At 44.1% G+C, this 16232-nt stretch overlaps 1 protein-coding gene across 1 annotated transcript; it reads left to right on the top strand.

Annotated features, from left to right (window-relative positions):
* The first annotated feature begins 2592 nt into the window (after positions 1-2592).
* LOC134610677 (baculoviral IAP repeat-containing protein 1-like) lies at positions 2593-14917 on the top strand. The gene is made up of 4 exons (XM_063453780.1): positions 2593-2865; positions 6092-6178; positions 8142-8306; positions 14344-14917. Exons 1-4 carry the CDS (start codon positions 2781-2783, stop codon positions 14712-14714), a joined length of 708 nt encoding a protein of 235 aa, XP_063309850.1. The 5' UTR covers positions 2593-2780; the 3' UTR covers positions 14715-14917.
* The last annotated feature ends 1315 nt before the right edge of the window (positions 14918-16232 follow it).

Here is a 16232-nt window from a genome sequence, read left to right as displayed (position 1 = left end):
GTCAGGATATGGGTAGTTCCCTCATGGGTGGAAGGGGGAACCCTATGGGGTAAGCTGCCCCAGAACAGCACAGACACCACCCCTGGCTGGGGCCGCACACCAGATATACGACAACCAAGGCACACATACTGGGGAACAGGAACACACCCAGAGACCATGGTGGGGAACCTTCTGCCGACTAGCCCCAGGACACACAGTTAAATAGCCAGTGGATAGTAGCGGGGAACTGCGACTCCTTACTGGGGACTGCTAGATCTACCGGTGGGAGGGCTCGTACCCCCATTTTCTTCTGGCAACTTGTAAGACCAGAAAACGTTCTTGTTACACTGTATGAGTTACAGATATGTTTGACACTGTTTTATATGTTATGTTTTTCTTTTTATTATGGCTCAAACTGGAGAATCAAGGGTACACACCGAGGGACACAGCCCATGAGACCCCTTCTCAGGCGATACACTCCACATATGGGTTTAAGACAGCTGCTTTTGCAACGCAGGGTTTTAGGCAGTGTTTCACCCCACGGTCTTGACCCTTAAAATCATATCCTGAAATGTGAAAGGTCTCAACACGCCTAATAAGCGCAGACTCATGCTTAGGGACCTAAAAACTAAGGGAGCGGACATAGCGCTCTTCCAGGAGACACACCTCCCTAGGTCAGCAATCACCTCACTAAAGGACCGGAATTACACTACAGTTTATGAAGCGAGACACATCAGGAAAAGGGCAGGGGTGGCGGTGCTCATCCACAAATGCTGTCCTTTCGTTCTCACCGCTAGCCAGACAGACCCAGAGGGGCGCTACGTAATAATAACGGGCACCTTCCACAACATAAAAATAAGCATAATAAATGTCTATGCTCCCAACGATCCCGACGCCCCTTTCTGGACTGCACTGGAAACCCTCATAACGACACTGGACAGGGGAACAGTGGTGGTGGTGGGGGCGGGGATTTTAATGCAGAGCCGAGCCCAGCGATAGACAGGAGTACAAAACCAGGGACTCTACGATCCCAGGGCAGAGGGAGGCAGGACAAGCTGCTACATAATTATCTGACCCGCACAGGCCTATTGGATGCATGGAGACTACAACACCCAGATACACAAGACTACACTTTTTAGTCACACCCACACGACCCATACTCCCGAATTGACAATATCTTTGTATAGACGCAGCCATGAATAAAGTAGTCCGTCCAGAAATCAATAGAATTACATGGTCGGACCATGCCGACATAGCTATAACTCTAGGCAAATCTTGTTAAGTATGCAAAATACAATAATTGCTACACTTATGGTAAAAGGCTTCTGCGTAAGCCATGACATATACAACTGCTCTGTTATTCTGTAAACGCAAAAATAAAGTAAAAAAAAAAAAAATATATATATATATATATATATATACATACATATATATAATGCATTGTGACAAATAATAAATAATATTCCTTAATTTCAGCTGCAGTCTGAAATCCTGAATTATAATTTTCCTTTTAGCTAAAAGTTTTGAAATCTGATCAGCATCATCCAGGTATATTTCTGTTTTTAGTAATAATTAATTTATATAATTACCAATCTGGTAAAGATTTTCTTTATAGAAGTTATGTGGCTGGAGATAATCCAATGGATGTATGAGTGTGCGGTACGAGTGTTTAAAGATAGAAGAGATGGAATAACAAATTTAAAAACAGTTCTGCAAAAATTTCTAAATCCAGAGTTGGTCTGGCTAAAAAAGAAAGTTTCAGAATTTTAATTAAGTACTATTAAAGGAGTATGTCTTACGTTACTTTTCACTTTTTAGGAGATTGTTCCCCATTTCCATTATTGAACTAATAATCATTGCAGCTCAATATAGTGGTCAAGTTGATACAAGCCTTTTTGTGCCATGCCCAGGACTTTAGCTAAACCCTTCAGGAGTGCTTACTCCAAAAAAAAAAAAAAAAAAAAAAAAAAAAAAAAGGATCTCTCCAGCACCCAGAGACCACTCATTTACTGACGCATTGATGAGGCAGAATCAAAGGGACACTATAGTCACCTGAACAACTTTAGCTTAATGAAGCAGTTTCGGTGTATAGAACATGCCCCTGCAGCCTCACTGCTCAATCCTCTGCCATTTAGGAGTTAAATCCCTTTGTTTATGAACCCTAGTCACACCTCCCTGCATGTGACTTGCACAGCCTTCCATAAACACTTCCTGTAAAGAGAGCCCTATTTAGGCTTTCTTTATTGCAAGTTCTGTTTAATTAAGATTTTCTTATCCCCTGCTATGTTAATAGCTTGCTAGACCCTGCAAGAGCCTCCTGTATGTGATTAAAGTTCAATTTAGATATTGAGATACAATTATTTAAGGTAAATTACATCTGTTTGAAAGTGAAACCAGTTTTTTTTTCATGCAGGCTCTGTCAATCATAACCAGGGGAGGTGTGGCTAGGGCTGCATAAACAGAAACAACGTGATTTAACTCCTAAATGGCAGTGAATTGAGCAGTGAAATTGCAGGGGAATGATCTATACACTAAAACTGCTTTATTTAGCTAAAGTAATTTAGGTGACTATAGCTTCTATATTGTGATCATAGATGGTGGTGAATGAGCACTGAGGTGGTGGTTAGAACACTGCCTATAGTGGATTATTTGATATAAAAATAAAACAAATGACATGTTTGTTTCATGTTTAATAATGTATATTGTGCTCTCTCTTTCTTAAAGCTGAGTTTTTTAATCATTTTGTAAATCTGGAGGTTCTGCACCTACAGTTTAGAAATTATCCAGATTTTAAGGGCCTCATGACCTCAGTTGCAAACTGCAAGAATCTTAAAGAGCTGCACTTTCCGGGCTCATCCTTTCAAGATCCTGACATAGCTTTCCTAGGTAATGTTTTAATATTCATTATATTCAGTATGTTTGGTTAACTCAATTTGTTTAGGATACATTAACTTTGATGACATTAAAGGACCACTCTAGGCACCCAGACCACTTCAGCTTAATGAAGTGGTCTGGGTGCCAGGTCCTTCTAGGGTTAACCCATTTTTTCATAAACATAGCAGTTTCAGAGAAACTGCTTTGTTTGTGAATGGGTTAAGCCTTCCCCTATTTCCTCTAGTGGCTGTCTCATTGACAGCCGCTAGAGGCGCTTGCGTGATTCTCACTGTGAAAATCACAGTGAGAGCATGCAAGCGTCCATAGGAAAGCATTATGAATGCTTTCCTATGTGACCGGCTGAATGCGCGCGCAGCTCTTGCCGCGCGTGCGCATTCAGCCGACGGGGAGGAGAAGAGGAGGATCGGAGGAGGAGAGCTCTCCGCCCACCGCTGGAAAAAGGTAAGTTTTAACCCTTTTCCCCTTTCCAGAGCCGGGCGGGAGGGGGTCCCTGAGGGTGGGGGCACCCTCAGGGCACTCTAGTGCCAGGAAAACGTATGTTTTCCTGGCACTAGAGTGGTCCTTTAAGTAAACGTCTAAAGCCCAATAACATTTTGAAATTCAAACCAGATTGCACTGTATGTGTCCTACGGATTATAAATGGCACCTTGATATAATATACTGGCACCCAAAATAAATTATGACTGATGACCATATGAAACCAACAGGAGACAAAAGCAATCAAGAAATGAGCAAACAGACTATATGATATTTTCCCCATTTCACCTTGCTACCATAGATGAGGCTTAGGGTTGCCAAATCCACCATGTTTTCTTGACACATATGCTGATGGGCAGTATATGAAAAGTTCTATTGAGCAGTATAATATATACGGTACTGTAGGAAGGAAACCAGTTAACTCATGAAGGAATCCCAAAGGAACTTTGTAGCAAACTAATTTCCATTCTTGATCATGTTAAGGATATATATATATATATATTAGGGCAGGGGTGCCCAACAGGTAGTTCCCCAGATGTGTTAAAACAACATCTTCTATGATCCCTTGTCATTCTAAAGGCAGAGCTCGAGTCCAGCAGGAATGCGTGGGAACGGCGTTCCTGCACTTTGTTTAGAGCAGGAACGCCGTTCCCGTTTGTGGTCCTGCAGGCACTAATGCCCCCCCCCCCCCTCGGCCGGCTCTTGTCTCGTTGTCAGACGCGGCGAGGGAGCAGTGTTCTCTCTGCTCCCTCTCGCCGTGCAGTTTGCTAATGCCGGGAGCCAGAATAAGACGTCATTTCCGGCTCCCGGCATCAGCAGACTGCCCACGAGGCGAGAGGGAGCAGAGAGAACACAGCTCCCTCGCAGCGTCTGACAGCGAGACAAGAGCCGGCCGCACTGAAGCCCCACTGGACCCCAGGGACAGGTCCATGCCAGCTCTCCAGGTAGGGAGGCTGGGTGGACATTTTTAAATTAAAAAAAATATATACAAATAATTTGTGTGTATATTTGTGTGTCTGTGAGTGAGTGTGTCTGGGAGTGTATGTGTGTGTTGGTGTCTATATGTGTGTGTCTGTGTATGTGTCTGTGAGTGTATGTGTGTGTCTGGGAGTGTATATGTGTCTGGGAGTGTGTATGTGTGTGTGTATGAGTGTATGTGTCTGTGAGTGTATGTGTGTGTGTCTGTGTATGTGTCTGTGAGTGTATGTGTGTGTCTGGGAGTGTATATGTGTCTGGGAGTGTGTATGTGTGTGTGTGTCTGAGTGTGTGTCTGTGAGTGTATGTGTGTGTGTCTGTGTATGTGTCTGTGAGTGTATGTGTGTGTCTGTGAGTGTATGTGTATGTGTCTGTGAGTGTGTATGTGTGTGTCTGTGTATGTGTCTGTGAGTGTATGTGTGTGTCTGTGAGTGTATGTGTATGTGTCTGGGAGTGTATGTGTGTGTGTGTGTGTGTGTGTGTGTGTCTGAGTGTGTCTGTGAGTGTGTATGTGTGTGTGTGTGTGTGTGTGTCTGTGAGTGTATGTGTGTGTGTGTGTCTGTGAGTGTATGTGTGTGTGTCTGTGAGTGTATGTGACTGGGAGTGTGTGTGTATGTGTCTGGGAGTGTGTATGTGTCTGGGAGTGTGTGTGTGTGTGTGTGTGTGTGGGAGTGTGTGTGTCTGTGAGTGTATGTATGTGTGCATGTGTCTGTGAGTGTATGTATGTGTGTATGTGAGTGTGTGTATGTCTGGGAGTGTGTTTATGTCTGGGAGTGTGTGTGTATGTGTATGTGTGTGTGTATGTGAGTGTATGTGTCTGGGAGTGTGTGTATGTGTATGTGTATGTGTGTGTCTGTGAGTGTATGTGTCTGGGAGTGTGTGTGTATGTGTCTGGGAGTGTGTGTATGTGTCTGGGAGTGTATGTGTGTGTGTCTGTGAGTGTATGTATGTGTGTGTGTCTGTGAGTGTGTGTGTGTGTGTGTGTGTCTGTGTCTGTGAGTGAGTGTGTCTGTGAGAGTATGTGTGTCTGTGAGTATGTGTGTCTATCTGTGAATTTGTGTGTGTGTTTGAGTGTGTGTGTCTTTGTGTGTGTCTGTTTGTGTGTGTCTGTTTGTGTGTGTCTTTGTGTGTCTGTGAGTCTGTGTGTGTGTCTGTGAGTGTATGTGTGTGTCTGTAAGTGTATGTGTGCACCTGAGTGTGTGTGTACGCATTTATATATGCATACAAGTTTTGGGGTTTTTTTTGGTGGTGGGGTGGGGGTGGAACTCAAGTGAGTTCCCACACTTTATTCCCCAGGACTTGACCCCTGTCTAAAGGCATGCAACACATCATGGGAGTTGTAGTTCTACAGCATCTGGGGATCTACCTTTTGGGCACCCCTGCTTTAGGGCAACATGCCTTATGTACTGTTGATTAGAAAATAATTGATGTGTGTCCAGGAAAATATGGAGGATCCATACAACCCATGGAAGGTTTAACAATAAAAACGGCTCAAAAATGTATTTATTTTTTACATAAATGGAAATAGCTAAAAAAATAATAATGGTGCATTGGATTAAAAGGATACTCCAAGGCTAAGCACCAGGCCAGCTTTAGCTCAATGAAGCCGTTTTAATGTAAAGATCATGTATGACAACTGAAGAACGGATCACAGAGCTAATTATTTTACAGCCGATAAATGGGTTATAAAGCTATTGCCATGTGTATTTAGTATAAATTATTATGAGTGTAACAGTGTTTGTTTCAACCATTCTCTTTCTTGCAGCTGATACAATGAAGAATTTTACATCACTGAAAGTTCTAAATTTGAGGAATCAGATAATTACTGCAGTTGCTGTCTCTGAAAACTTGGGTAAATCCTTCAGCCTTCTAAAATATATTAATTGATATAGGTAAATGTGTAAATTAAATTTGATGATGACCCTTTCCACCATAACCACTAAAATTAGTTGTAGCGGTTATGGTATTTACAGTGATTCTTTAATTTGTGAAGAAAATGTACATGCAGCACATTTATACATAACTCCCAACTCCAGCGTACATTGAATCAGGACAGTGGTAGGAGTAGGTTAGAGGATGCAATTACGCCCCAGGTCAAAAGGCTCTGCTAAGGACTCACCCTTTTGTGGCAGGTCAGCCTGGCATGAATTCACACCAGCTTGCCTATCATAATATTTAAGCCCACTGTGGGCAGACTCCTGTTTTTTATGCTCCCTGCAGAGTCCTAGTGCTCTGAACATAGCGCGAGCACGTCCGCCAAAAGTAGGAAACTAGGGAATTAAGTCAGGATGGTAGAACAGGACCCAAAAATCGTGACCGAAATGCCCTAAATCAGGAATGTTTATGTTTTGTAATTTTATATGGATTCTACTGGGGCTTCCTAACAGAATAAGTGGATAGGACTGACTTTAGAGATTATAAACAATGAATTCTATAATATACTGGGAATATCTTATTGTTTAGGTTTAAAGGACAGTTTCAAAAATTGTTTAATCTTAATTTAGTTGTTTCTCTAATGTTAATATTGAAAATTTAGTCTGCAGTTTTATTTACTAAACTCAGAACGGACAACAGAACAGCAACATTTGTTCAACACTCCTGAATTGTAATGTTTGCCTCTGAATATCTCTGGATGGTCCCAGGGTATTTTTGCTGTCTGGGATATGAAGTTCATTGTATAACTGTGGGTGTAGTGCGTCTCTCTTACTCTTTGAGTCCAGCAATCCATGAAGAAGTGCCTGTAATAGCACAATAAAACCAACCTCCTTTGAAATGTCAAAAATATATCATATTCCTGTCCAATGTAACACACTAATAATTTACGTCATGCCATTAAAATGCTATGCTGAAGGATCACCCATATACCTGTATTTGTTCTCACTATCTAAAACCCACATCATTTTAAAGGATCACTATAGTGTCAGGAAAACAAACCCATGCCCCCACCCTGAGGGTCCCCCTCCCTTGGCGCTGAAGGGGTTAAAACCTCTTCAGCAGCTTATCTTAACCCAGCGGCGGGTTCCCTCGGCGCTGGTGACCTCTCCTCCCTCGCCTTCGTCAGCTCCCGAGTGGAGCGGAATGTGCATGAGCGGCAAGTGCCGCGCGCGCATTCAAACAGTCCATAGGAAAGCATTTCTCAATGCTTTCCTATGGACGCTCTGCGCGATGGATGCGATTTTCGCATCCAGCGTTACAGATGTGCCTCTAGCGGCTGTTAGGAAGACAGCCACTAAAGGTTGGATTAACCCTGCAATGTAAACATAGCAGTTTCTCTGAAACCTGAGGGACCTGGCACTTTTTCCAGTTTGGTTATTTTTACCTTGAATACTAAGTTTAGTGAATAACACTGTTGATATATATATATATCAGGGAGGGACTAAAACATTGACTATGTTTTGCACAATACCAGTGCACTTCTTTAGGAATATTATGTTAAGGCACAAAGTTGCATCAAGACGAGTACAGGACGACAGTGTGTCGAGTGCTGAGCCCACGTTGGATATATATATATATATTAACAGGGTTATTCACTGAAGTTAGAATTCAAGGTGAAAGTAGCCGACTGGAAAAATTCTCTCCATCACCATGTTTTCGGATAAGCCACTCTGGTCTTAAATTTGAAGTTTGAAATTCACTTTGAATTCTCGCGTTAGTAGTAAATAACTCTGTATATTTACATAAGTGCTCTGACTAGTGGGTATTACTATCACAAGCAGAATGTTTTGCTGCTGTAGAGGCGAATACCAAATCAACGTATGGTTAAACAAATTGCAAGACAATAAATGTAACTAACCTAAACAATGGTTTTATTTCAGCTGTTGCCTTGGGGTCACTTGTTCACCTGGAGAAGCTGCTGTTACCAAAGGGTGAAGGAATGGTGGATGCTGCTATCTTGTTTATACAACAACTGCAGAATCTGCATAACCTCCAGTTTCTCTCTATGACGGAGATATTAAATGATGAAAGTATTGAACATTTAGGTAAGTAGCCATCAGTGCAGGTTGGTCCATAGAGGCAGGAGGAGTTGCGCATCCCACACTTTTTGATGCAATAAAAAATAATAATCTATTATTGTAGTAAGGACTAATGATAAATGTGTATTAGAAAGAAATGTGACATGTCTGCTATGATTGGGTCTGCAGTATCTCCAACCCACCCCATGAATGGCTGGAGATGCTGCTGAGATGCTAAGCAAGTAATCATGCCAACATGTATTTGGAATTTTCTCAAAAATGCCCCACTTTCTGGTTATAGAGCTCTCAACATGCTTAGTCTGCTCTATCGTGATTCCTGAGGTCACCCATAAGCTTTGCACTGGATCAGAAGATCATAGATGGCCAAAAAAAGTGAAGATGTATAAGGAAGTATCTCTTACTCAGACACTATTAGTAGATGAGAGGAGCTGAGTAGCAATATCTGCAGGGGGGCTGCCATCAGAAATTTTAGGGCCCCTGACACAGCTCAAGATCTGGGCCCCCGGGGCCAGCCCCGAGTCCACCCACAAGGATGAAGTGTATGTGTGTATAGTGGATGTAGAATGTGTGTCATGGATGCAGTGTGTATAGTGGATGTAGAATGTGTGTAGTGGATGTGGTATGTGTGTCATGGATGCAGTGTGTATAGTGGATGCAGATTGTACGTTTGTGTAATGTATGTAATGTTTGTATGCATGCATTAGATGCAGAGTGTGTGTGTAGTGAATGTAGGTGTGTATTGTGAAAGCAGAGTGTGTGCTTTTGTAGTGGATGTAGTGTGTGTACAGTGAATACATTGTGTGTTTTTGTAGTGGATGTAGTGTGTATAGTGCATGTAGTGTGATTGTGGTGAATGTAGTGTGTATAGTGCATGAAGTGTGATTGTGGTGAATGTAGTGTGTGTAGTGAATGTAGTGTGTTTGAAGTGAGTGTGAAATGTGTATAGTGCATGTAGTTTGATTGTGGTGAATGCAGAGTGTGTGTATAGTGAATGTAGAGTGTTTGTAGTGAGTGCAAAGTGTGTTTAGTAAATGTAGTGTGTTTGTAGTGAGTGCAACGTGTGTATAGTGAATGTAGTGTGTGTGTGTGTGTGTGTAGTGCAAAGTGTGTTTAGTGAATGTAGTGTGTGTGTTTAGTGAATGTAGTGTGTGTGTGTAGTGCAGGATGTGTGCTTGTAAGGATGCAGTGTGTGTGTAAAATAGAGGGATGGGGAGTATTTTTCTTTTTAATCTATTTGTGTATATTAAATTTTTATTCTCCCCTCACTGCTTCTTACTGTGCCAGGGAGGGGGGAGATCGCATTTTGGAGGGAGCCAGCCGCGGTACATGGCAGAGAGGGGACCCAGCAGCACACTGTCTTTCTTTCCAGCTCCTCTCTGACTAACTCTCGCGAGACCGGCCTGCGTGCTGTGCAGAGCATTGCCATGGTAACCCGTGGCAACGCTCTAGCTGCCGCTGGGCGCAGGAAAGTTGGGCAGAGAGAATCTAGAAAGGAAGACAAAGTGTGCTGCTGGGCCCCCTCTGCAATGTACAGGTAGCAGAGGGCCCGCAGTGCACATATGGAATGTGGGGCTCAGACTGCCAGAGTAGTCCGTGCCCCCAGGACTGCCGGGCCCATGACAACCGTTATGGTTGTCACGCCTTGGTGGTGGCCCTGTCTGGAGTCAATGACTTGACTTATGCTCTCATAGGGTTTATAATAGGCATGTGCATGGGGAAAATTTTCGGTTCGGTTCAGTATTCCGAAATTCGGAATTTTCGCAATTCGGGAATTCGGCACTTCAACACTTCGGAACTTCGGCACTTCAGCACTTCGGAAATTCAGCAACTTCAGCACTTCGGAACTTCGGAACTTTGGCACTTCGGAACTTTGGCACTTCGGAACTTTGGCACTTCGGAACTTTGGCAACTTTGGAACTTTGGCAACTTCGGCACTTCGACACTTCGGCATTTAGGAACTTCGGAATTTCGGGACTTCGGCACTTCTATTGCAGCCGCTTAGTAGATAACTCCCTAATTCCCACGGCATTAGGGACTTATCTACCAAAAGGCTGAAAGACCTAAATTGGTCTTTCAGACAAATTTACTAATACTAAGTAAAAATGACTTAGTATTAGTAAATTTTGCCCCTACACGCTATGCAGCGAGTAGGGACATGTCTAGTAAACAGTGAGCAGTCTGTGGCTGCTCACTGTTTTTAAAAAAAATATAGGCCCCCCGGCGGGTGGGGGCGCTAAAGTAAAATGATGGGGGGGACCTATTGTCCTCCCCCCGGCCCCCACCCCTGAGCGGTGGGTGGGGGCCCTAAATACTAATAAGGGAGGGGGACCTAATTTCCTCCCCCCTGGCCCCCACCCCTGAGCGGCGGGTGGGGGCCCTAAATTGGTATAAGGGGGGACCTAATGTCCTCCCCTGGCCCCCACCCCTGAGCGGCGGGTGGGGGCCCTAAATACTAATAAGGGGGAGGACCTAATGTCCTCCCCCTGGCCCCCACCCCTGAGCAGTGGGTGGGGGCCCTAAATTGGTATAAGGGGGGGACCTATTGTCCTCCCCCATGGCCCCCACCCCTGAGCGGCGGGTGGGGGCCCTAAATAATAATAAGGGGGGACCTAATGTCCTCCCCCTGCCCCTACCCCTGAGCAGTGGGTGGGTGCCCTACAGTAAAATAAGGGGGGGGACCTAATGTCCTCCCCCCTGGCCCCCACCCCTGAGCGGTGGGTGGGGGCCCTAAATCCTAAAAATGGGGGGACCTAAGGTCCTCCCCCCTGGCCCCCACCCCAGAGCGGTGGGTGGGGGCCCTAAATACTATTAAAGGGGGGGACCTAATGTCCTCCCCCCTGGCCCCCATCCCAGAGCGACGGGTGGGGGCCCTAAATTGGTATAAGGGGGGACCTAATGTCCTCCCCCTGGCCCCCACCCCTGAGCGGCGGGTGGGGGCCCTAAATACTAATACAGGGGGGACCTAATGTCCTCCCCCCTGGACCCCACCCCTGAGCGGAGGGTGGGGGCGCTAAATTGGTATAAGGGGGGGGACCTAATGTCCTCCCCCCTGGCCCCCACCCCTGAGCGGCGGGTGGGGGCCCTAAATACTAATAAGGGGGGGACCTAATGTCCTCCCCCCTGGCCCCTACCCCTGAGAAGTGGGTGGGTGCCCTACAGTAAAATAAGGGGGGGGGACCTAATGTCCTCCCCCTGGCCCCTACCCCTGAGCGGCGGGTGGGGGCCCTAAATCCTAAAATGGGGGGGGACCTAAGGTCCTCCCCCCTGGCCCCCACCCCAGAGCGGTGGGTGGGGGCCCTAAATACTAATAAAGGGGGGGGAACCTAATGTCCTCCCCCTGCCCCCCACCCATGAGCAGTGGGTGGGGGCCCTAAAGTAAAATAAGGAGGGGACCTAATGTCCTCCCCCTGGCCCCCACCCCTGAGCGGCGGGTGGGGGCCTTAAAAAAATGTGTGTGTGTCCCAGGTGACTAGGGGTCCCCAAACCCCTAGTCACCCCTCCCCCCCCCCAAAAAAATGATCCCCCTACCTACCCCCCTCACCCTAAAAATAATGAGGGGGGGGCATTTAACTAAGAACCTGTAAAAAAAAAAAAATAACTTACAATTCGAGGTTTTCTTTCTTCTAAAATCTTATTTTTTCAGCCCCAAAAAAGGCCAAATAAAAAAACCATAATAACCGACGCAATAAAAAAAAAAAAAACAAGCCCCCAAAAAATAATCCTTCTTCACCCATGGAGGGCTCCGTGCAGACTGAGCTTTGCAGGGCAGGGGAAGGCTTATAAAGCCTTGCCCCGCCCTGCAATTAGGCTCAGAGCACTCTGATTGGTGGGTTTAAGCCATCCAATCAGAGTGCTCTGACAGGTAAATGAAGAGACTGAAAGGTAAGTCTCTACATTTACCTGTCACAGCACTCTGATTGGTTGGTTTGAAATCCACCAATCAGAGTGCTCTGTGTCATTTTACACGGCGTGGGAAAGTTCTTTGGAATTTTCCCACGCTGCGTAATTTAACTCATAACTCTCTGATTGGTGGATTAAGTAACCAATCAGTTATGAGTCAAATTACACAGCGTGGGAAAATTCCAAAGAACTTTCCCATGCTGTGTAAAATGACACAGAGCACTCTGATTGGTGGATTATTATTTTTTGCGCTAGTTTTTTTTTTAATTGCGTCGGTTATTAATTTGGCCTTTTTTGGGGCTGAAAAAAGAAGATTTTAGAAGAAAGAAAACATTGAATAGTAAGTTTTTTTTTTTTTTTTTTTACAGGTTCTTAGTTAAAGGTCCCCCCCTCATTATTTTTAGGGTGAGGGGGGTAGGTAGGGGGATCATTTTTTTGGGGGGGGGGAGGGGGTGACTAGGGGTTTGGGGACCCCTAGTCACCTGGGGGGGGGGACTTTTTTTTAGGGCCCCCACCCGCCACTCAGGGGTGGGGGCCGGGGGGAGGACAATAGGTCCCCCCCCTACTTGTATTTAGGGGCCCCACCCGCCGCTCAGGGGTGGGGGCCAGGGGGAGGACATTAGGCCCCCCCCTTTATTAGTATTTAGGGCCCCCACCCGCCGCTCAGGGGTGGGGACCAGCGGGGAGGACCTTCGGTCCCCCCCCCTTTTAGGATTTAGGGCCCCCACCCGCCGCTCAGGGCGCATTAGGTCCCCCACTTATTTTACTGTAGGGCCCCCACCCACTGCTCAGGGGTGGGGGCCAGGGGGGAGGACATTAGGTTCCCCCCTTTTACTATTTAGGGCACCCACCCGCTGCTCAGGGGTGGGGGCCAGGGGGGAAGGACCTTAGGGCCCCCACCCACCGCTCAGGGGTGGGGGTCAGGGGGGAGGACATTAGGTCCCCCCCTATTATAATTTAGGGCCCCCACCCACCGCTCAGGGGTGGGGGCCAGGGGGGAGGACATTAGGTCCCCCCCTTATTATAATTTAGGGCCCCCACTCGCCGCTAAGGGGTGGGGGCTCGGGAAGGGGGACCTTTTTTTTTTTTTTTTAACAGTGAGCAGCCACCCTCTGCTCACTGTTTAATAGACATGCCCCTACTCGCGGTATAGCGAGTAGGGGCATAATTTACTAATACTAAGTAATCTTTACTTAGTAAATTTGTCTGAAAGACCAATTTAGGTCTTTCAGCCTTTTAGTAGATAGCTCCCTAATACTGTGGTAATTAGGGAGGTATCTACTTATTCATTCCTGTCATTACATTGACTGGCCAAGTAACTTACATTTTATATGAATGTATATTACTTGATTGTTGCAAATGCTTGTATATGTTTGTATACTTTTTTTAAAAAATTGTATACAATGTAACATTTTTCTTCTCTCACTGGGTAAGTATATTAGTACTTAGGCAATACTGTGCTTCGGAACTTCGGCACTTCGGAAATCCGATAATTTCGGAACTTCGGGACCTCGGCAATTCGGCACTTCGGCAATTCGGCGCTTTAGCAATTCGGACATTCGGAAGTACCCGAATGTCCGAATTGCCCGAAATTCGTCCGAATTCATATTTGGACCGAAACAAATTGCACATGTCTACAAACAAGTGACTCAAAGAAAAGCTGGCCTCTATGTATTCGATTGCAAGGCCCACAGGAGACATGTTTGATTTCCCTGAAAAGATTTTTAAAGTTGTGTCTCTCGATACATTCGTAGGAGCCCCTGAAAAAGGCAGGGAAGTCTTTCTTGAGGAAATTTGCTAAAAAAATAAATAAATAAAGATTTTTATATGAATGCTCATGTTTTCAGACTTTGGAGTTTATGTAGTGTCAAAAATCTTAAATTCTGTAACAATTTTAGGAATATTGGATTTTGAAGCATTTTTTAATTGTGAGCACATATGGTGTCCCCATTTTTAAGTCTACAAAAAATACATTTTGTTATGAGAACCCTACGGTTGATCCTTGAATAATTTAATATTTGGTGTTATATATACAGTATTTTATTTACTGCAGGTTGTATTTGTTTTATAGTCTGCACTGTAGTTGAGTTTTTATTGACGATCTAGCGATAAAATAACGTACGTTTGTATCTGACTTTCTAAGGGGAATCGGCACAAGCTGGACACTTGACAAGAATTTGCCATCTTATGTTGGAGATTAACCACCGTATTACAGAATCTGGGTGGAAGGCATTTTTCCAGGCTGCGGATAACATGTCACAGTTATCTCACCTAGATATAAGCAGAGTTTACAACCAACAGATAAAATGCCATGCCACCACAGTCACCTCTTTTGTTCGGTTTGTGTCCAGGCTGCCCAGTCTTGTGAAACTTTCAATGCTGGGATGGTTGCTGGATGAAGAGGACATGAAGATGCTCAATGCAATGAAAGACAACCATCCTCAATCAAATAGTCTATACATTCATTATAAGTGGATTTTACCTTTATATCCAAATATGGAGGAAGAGACATAGGGATTTACATTAATTTATTTTAAAATGTCCTGGTGGGCACAATAAAAAACAAACATACATTTAAAATATGTCTTCTACAAAGGAGTGTGATAACATGTATTCAAGGTCATTTTATTGCAAAGCCTTTATAATCCTATAAAAAAAAAAAAGCCCCAAATCATCTAATTGTGAATTTGAGGCTTTTTTTATTGTATACACCAGACACCAGCCTTGCATGTAAATGTTGTTTCACCATCTGCAGAGAACAAGCGGTGATTATTAGTTAATAAAGCTGCCTACCTCTATTTGACATAACAGGAAAACAAGAGGCTTTGGAATAAGGAACACAAATGTACCACTAATTATGGTAAAATGACCTGCACCCCAATTGCTCAGAAGAACTATAGTGTTGAATAGATTCTAGCTATTGAAGCAGCACAACATATAATAAGTTAGCCAAATCTATGAAGAAACAGGTCTTCATGTTCCATAGTCTCATGTCTATGATTAATAATGAAGTCAAACTCCAGGATGTAGTGAAAAACCCTTGGTGTCTTTCTTCCCTGCACTGGATTAACCCCTTAAGGACCAAACTTCTGAAATAAAAGGGAATCATGACATGTCACACATGTCATGTGTCTTTAAGGGGTTAAAGAAGGAGGGCCTTGGTACTATCAGCATGTTACAATAGCACGTTGGTCTTTGATTAAATTGATTTTTTTTAACCTTTTGATATAACCATGTTTAGGCGATAGTCCCTTTCTTTGTTTTTTTTTAACTTTACTAACATTTTAAGGATTTTGTTCTACGCAGCAAAATACTGAGAAATCATGAGTTTCTAATTGAGATAAAATAATGCCAGTTAGAGAATGATAGGCTGTATTTATGGCCCCCAAAATGTAGTGCTCTGAATGTTTGTTAACTTTTGTTTGGTACAAAGTTACATCACGCCCCTAGACATGAATACACTTTATAATGTTGCTTTGCATTAAAATCTTGGGCACTTCTTTATGAACCGGTGTGATTGTCATTTATTTGAGGCTCCCCCAGCGCTGCAATCAATAAAGGTTCAGGTTTAAGTAGAGATCTCTAAATTGAAGTCTATGGTAATCTGGTTTATCATATACGAGGCTCTTTACCACCGAAAATAATTTTCTTACAGTATTCTTGGCAGTCTTCAAACTAATGCAGTGTCACAGAAAACCAAACAAAAATCACCTTCTAAAGAAGTACAAAGTGCTCTTCACACTGTAAAGAATTCCTCTAATGTATCACTGTACTCAGAGCTCTCTCTCCTACCCCACTGCTAACGTAGCTATTAAGGTTACCTACAAAGGTTTCTGCATTTGGAGAGTGATGGAGGCAGTGCCAATGGCAGTCCCTCTTCCAATTTGTAAAGGGACAGAATGAAACCCTTCCAGTAGGAATAATACAGAAAGTTATCTTAAGGTATTGAACCTGGTTCACACTTCAAGCAAAATACACAGAAACTGATTTTTTTCCTCTTTGCATTATCACCTTCCCTTACAAATCACACTC

The sequence above is a fragment of the Pelobates fuscus genome, chromosome 5 (assembly GCF_036172605.1).
Source record: "Pelobates fuscus isolate aPelFus1 chromosome 5, aPelFus1.pri, whole genome shotgun sequence".
NCBI classification, from domain to species: domain Eukaryota; kingdom Metazoa; phylum Chordata; class Amphibia; order Anura; family Pelobatidae; genus Pelobates; species Pelobates fuscus.
The sequence above is the reverse complement of the archived record's forward strand: the minus strand, read 5'-3'. Positions and strand labels throughout refer to the sequence as shown.

Bases quoted from the DNA above. Each gene is read 5' to 3' on its own strand.
- LOC134610677 (XM_063453780.1), top strand. From the start codon at position 2,781: ATGACCTCAGTTGCAAACTGCAAGAATCTTAAAGAGCTGCACTTTCCG. The intron at 2,866-6,091 runs GTAATGTTTTAA...TCTTTCTTGCAG, and splicing joins TCCTGACATAGCTTTCCTAG to CTGATACAATGAAGAATTTT. The intron at 8,307-14,343 runs GTAAGTAGCCAT...TGACTTTCTAAG, and splicing joins TGAAAGTATTGAACATTTAG to GGGAATCGGCACAAGCTGGA.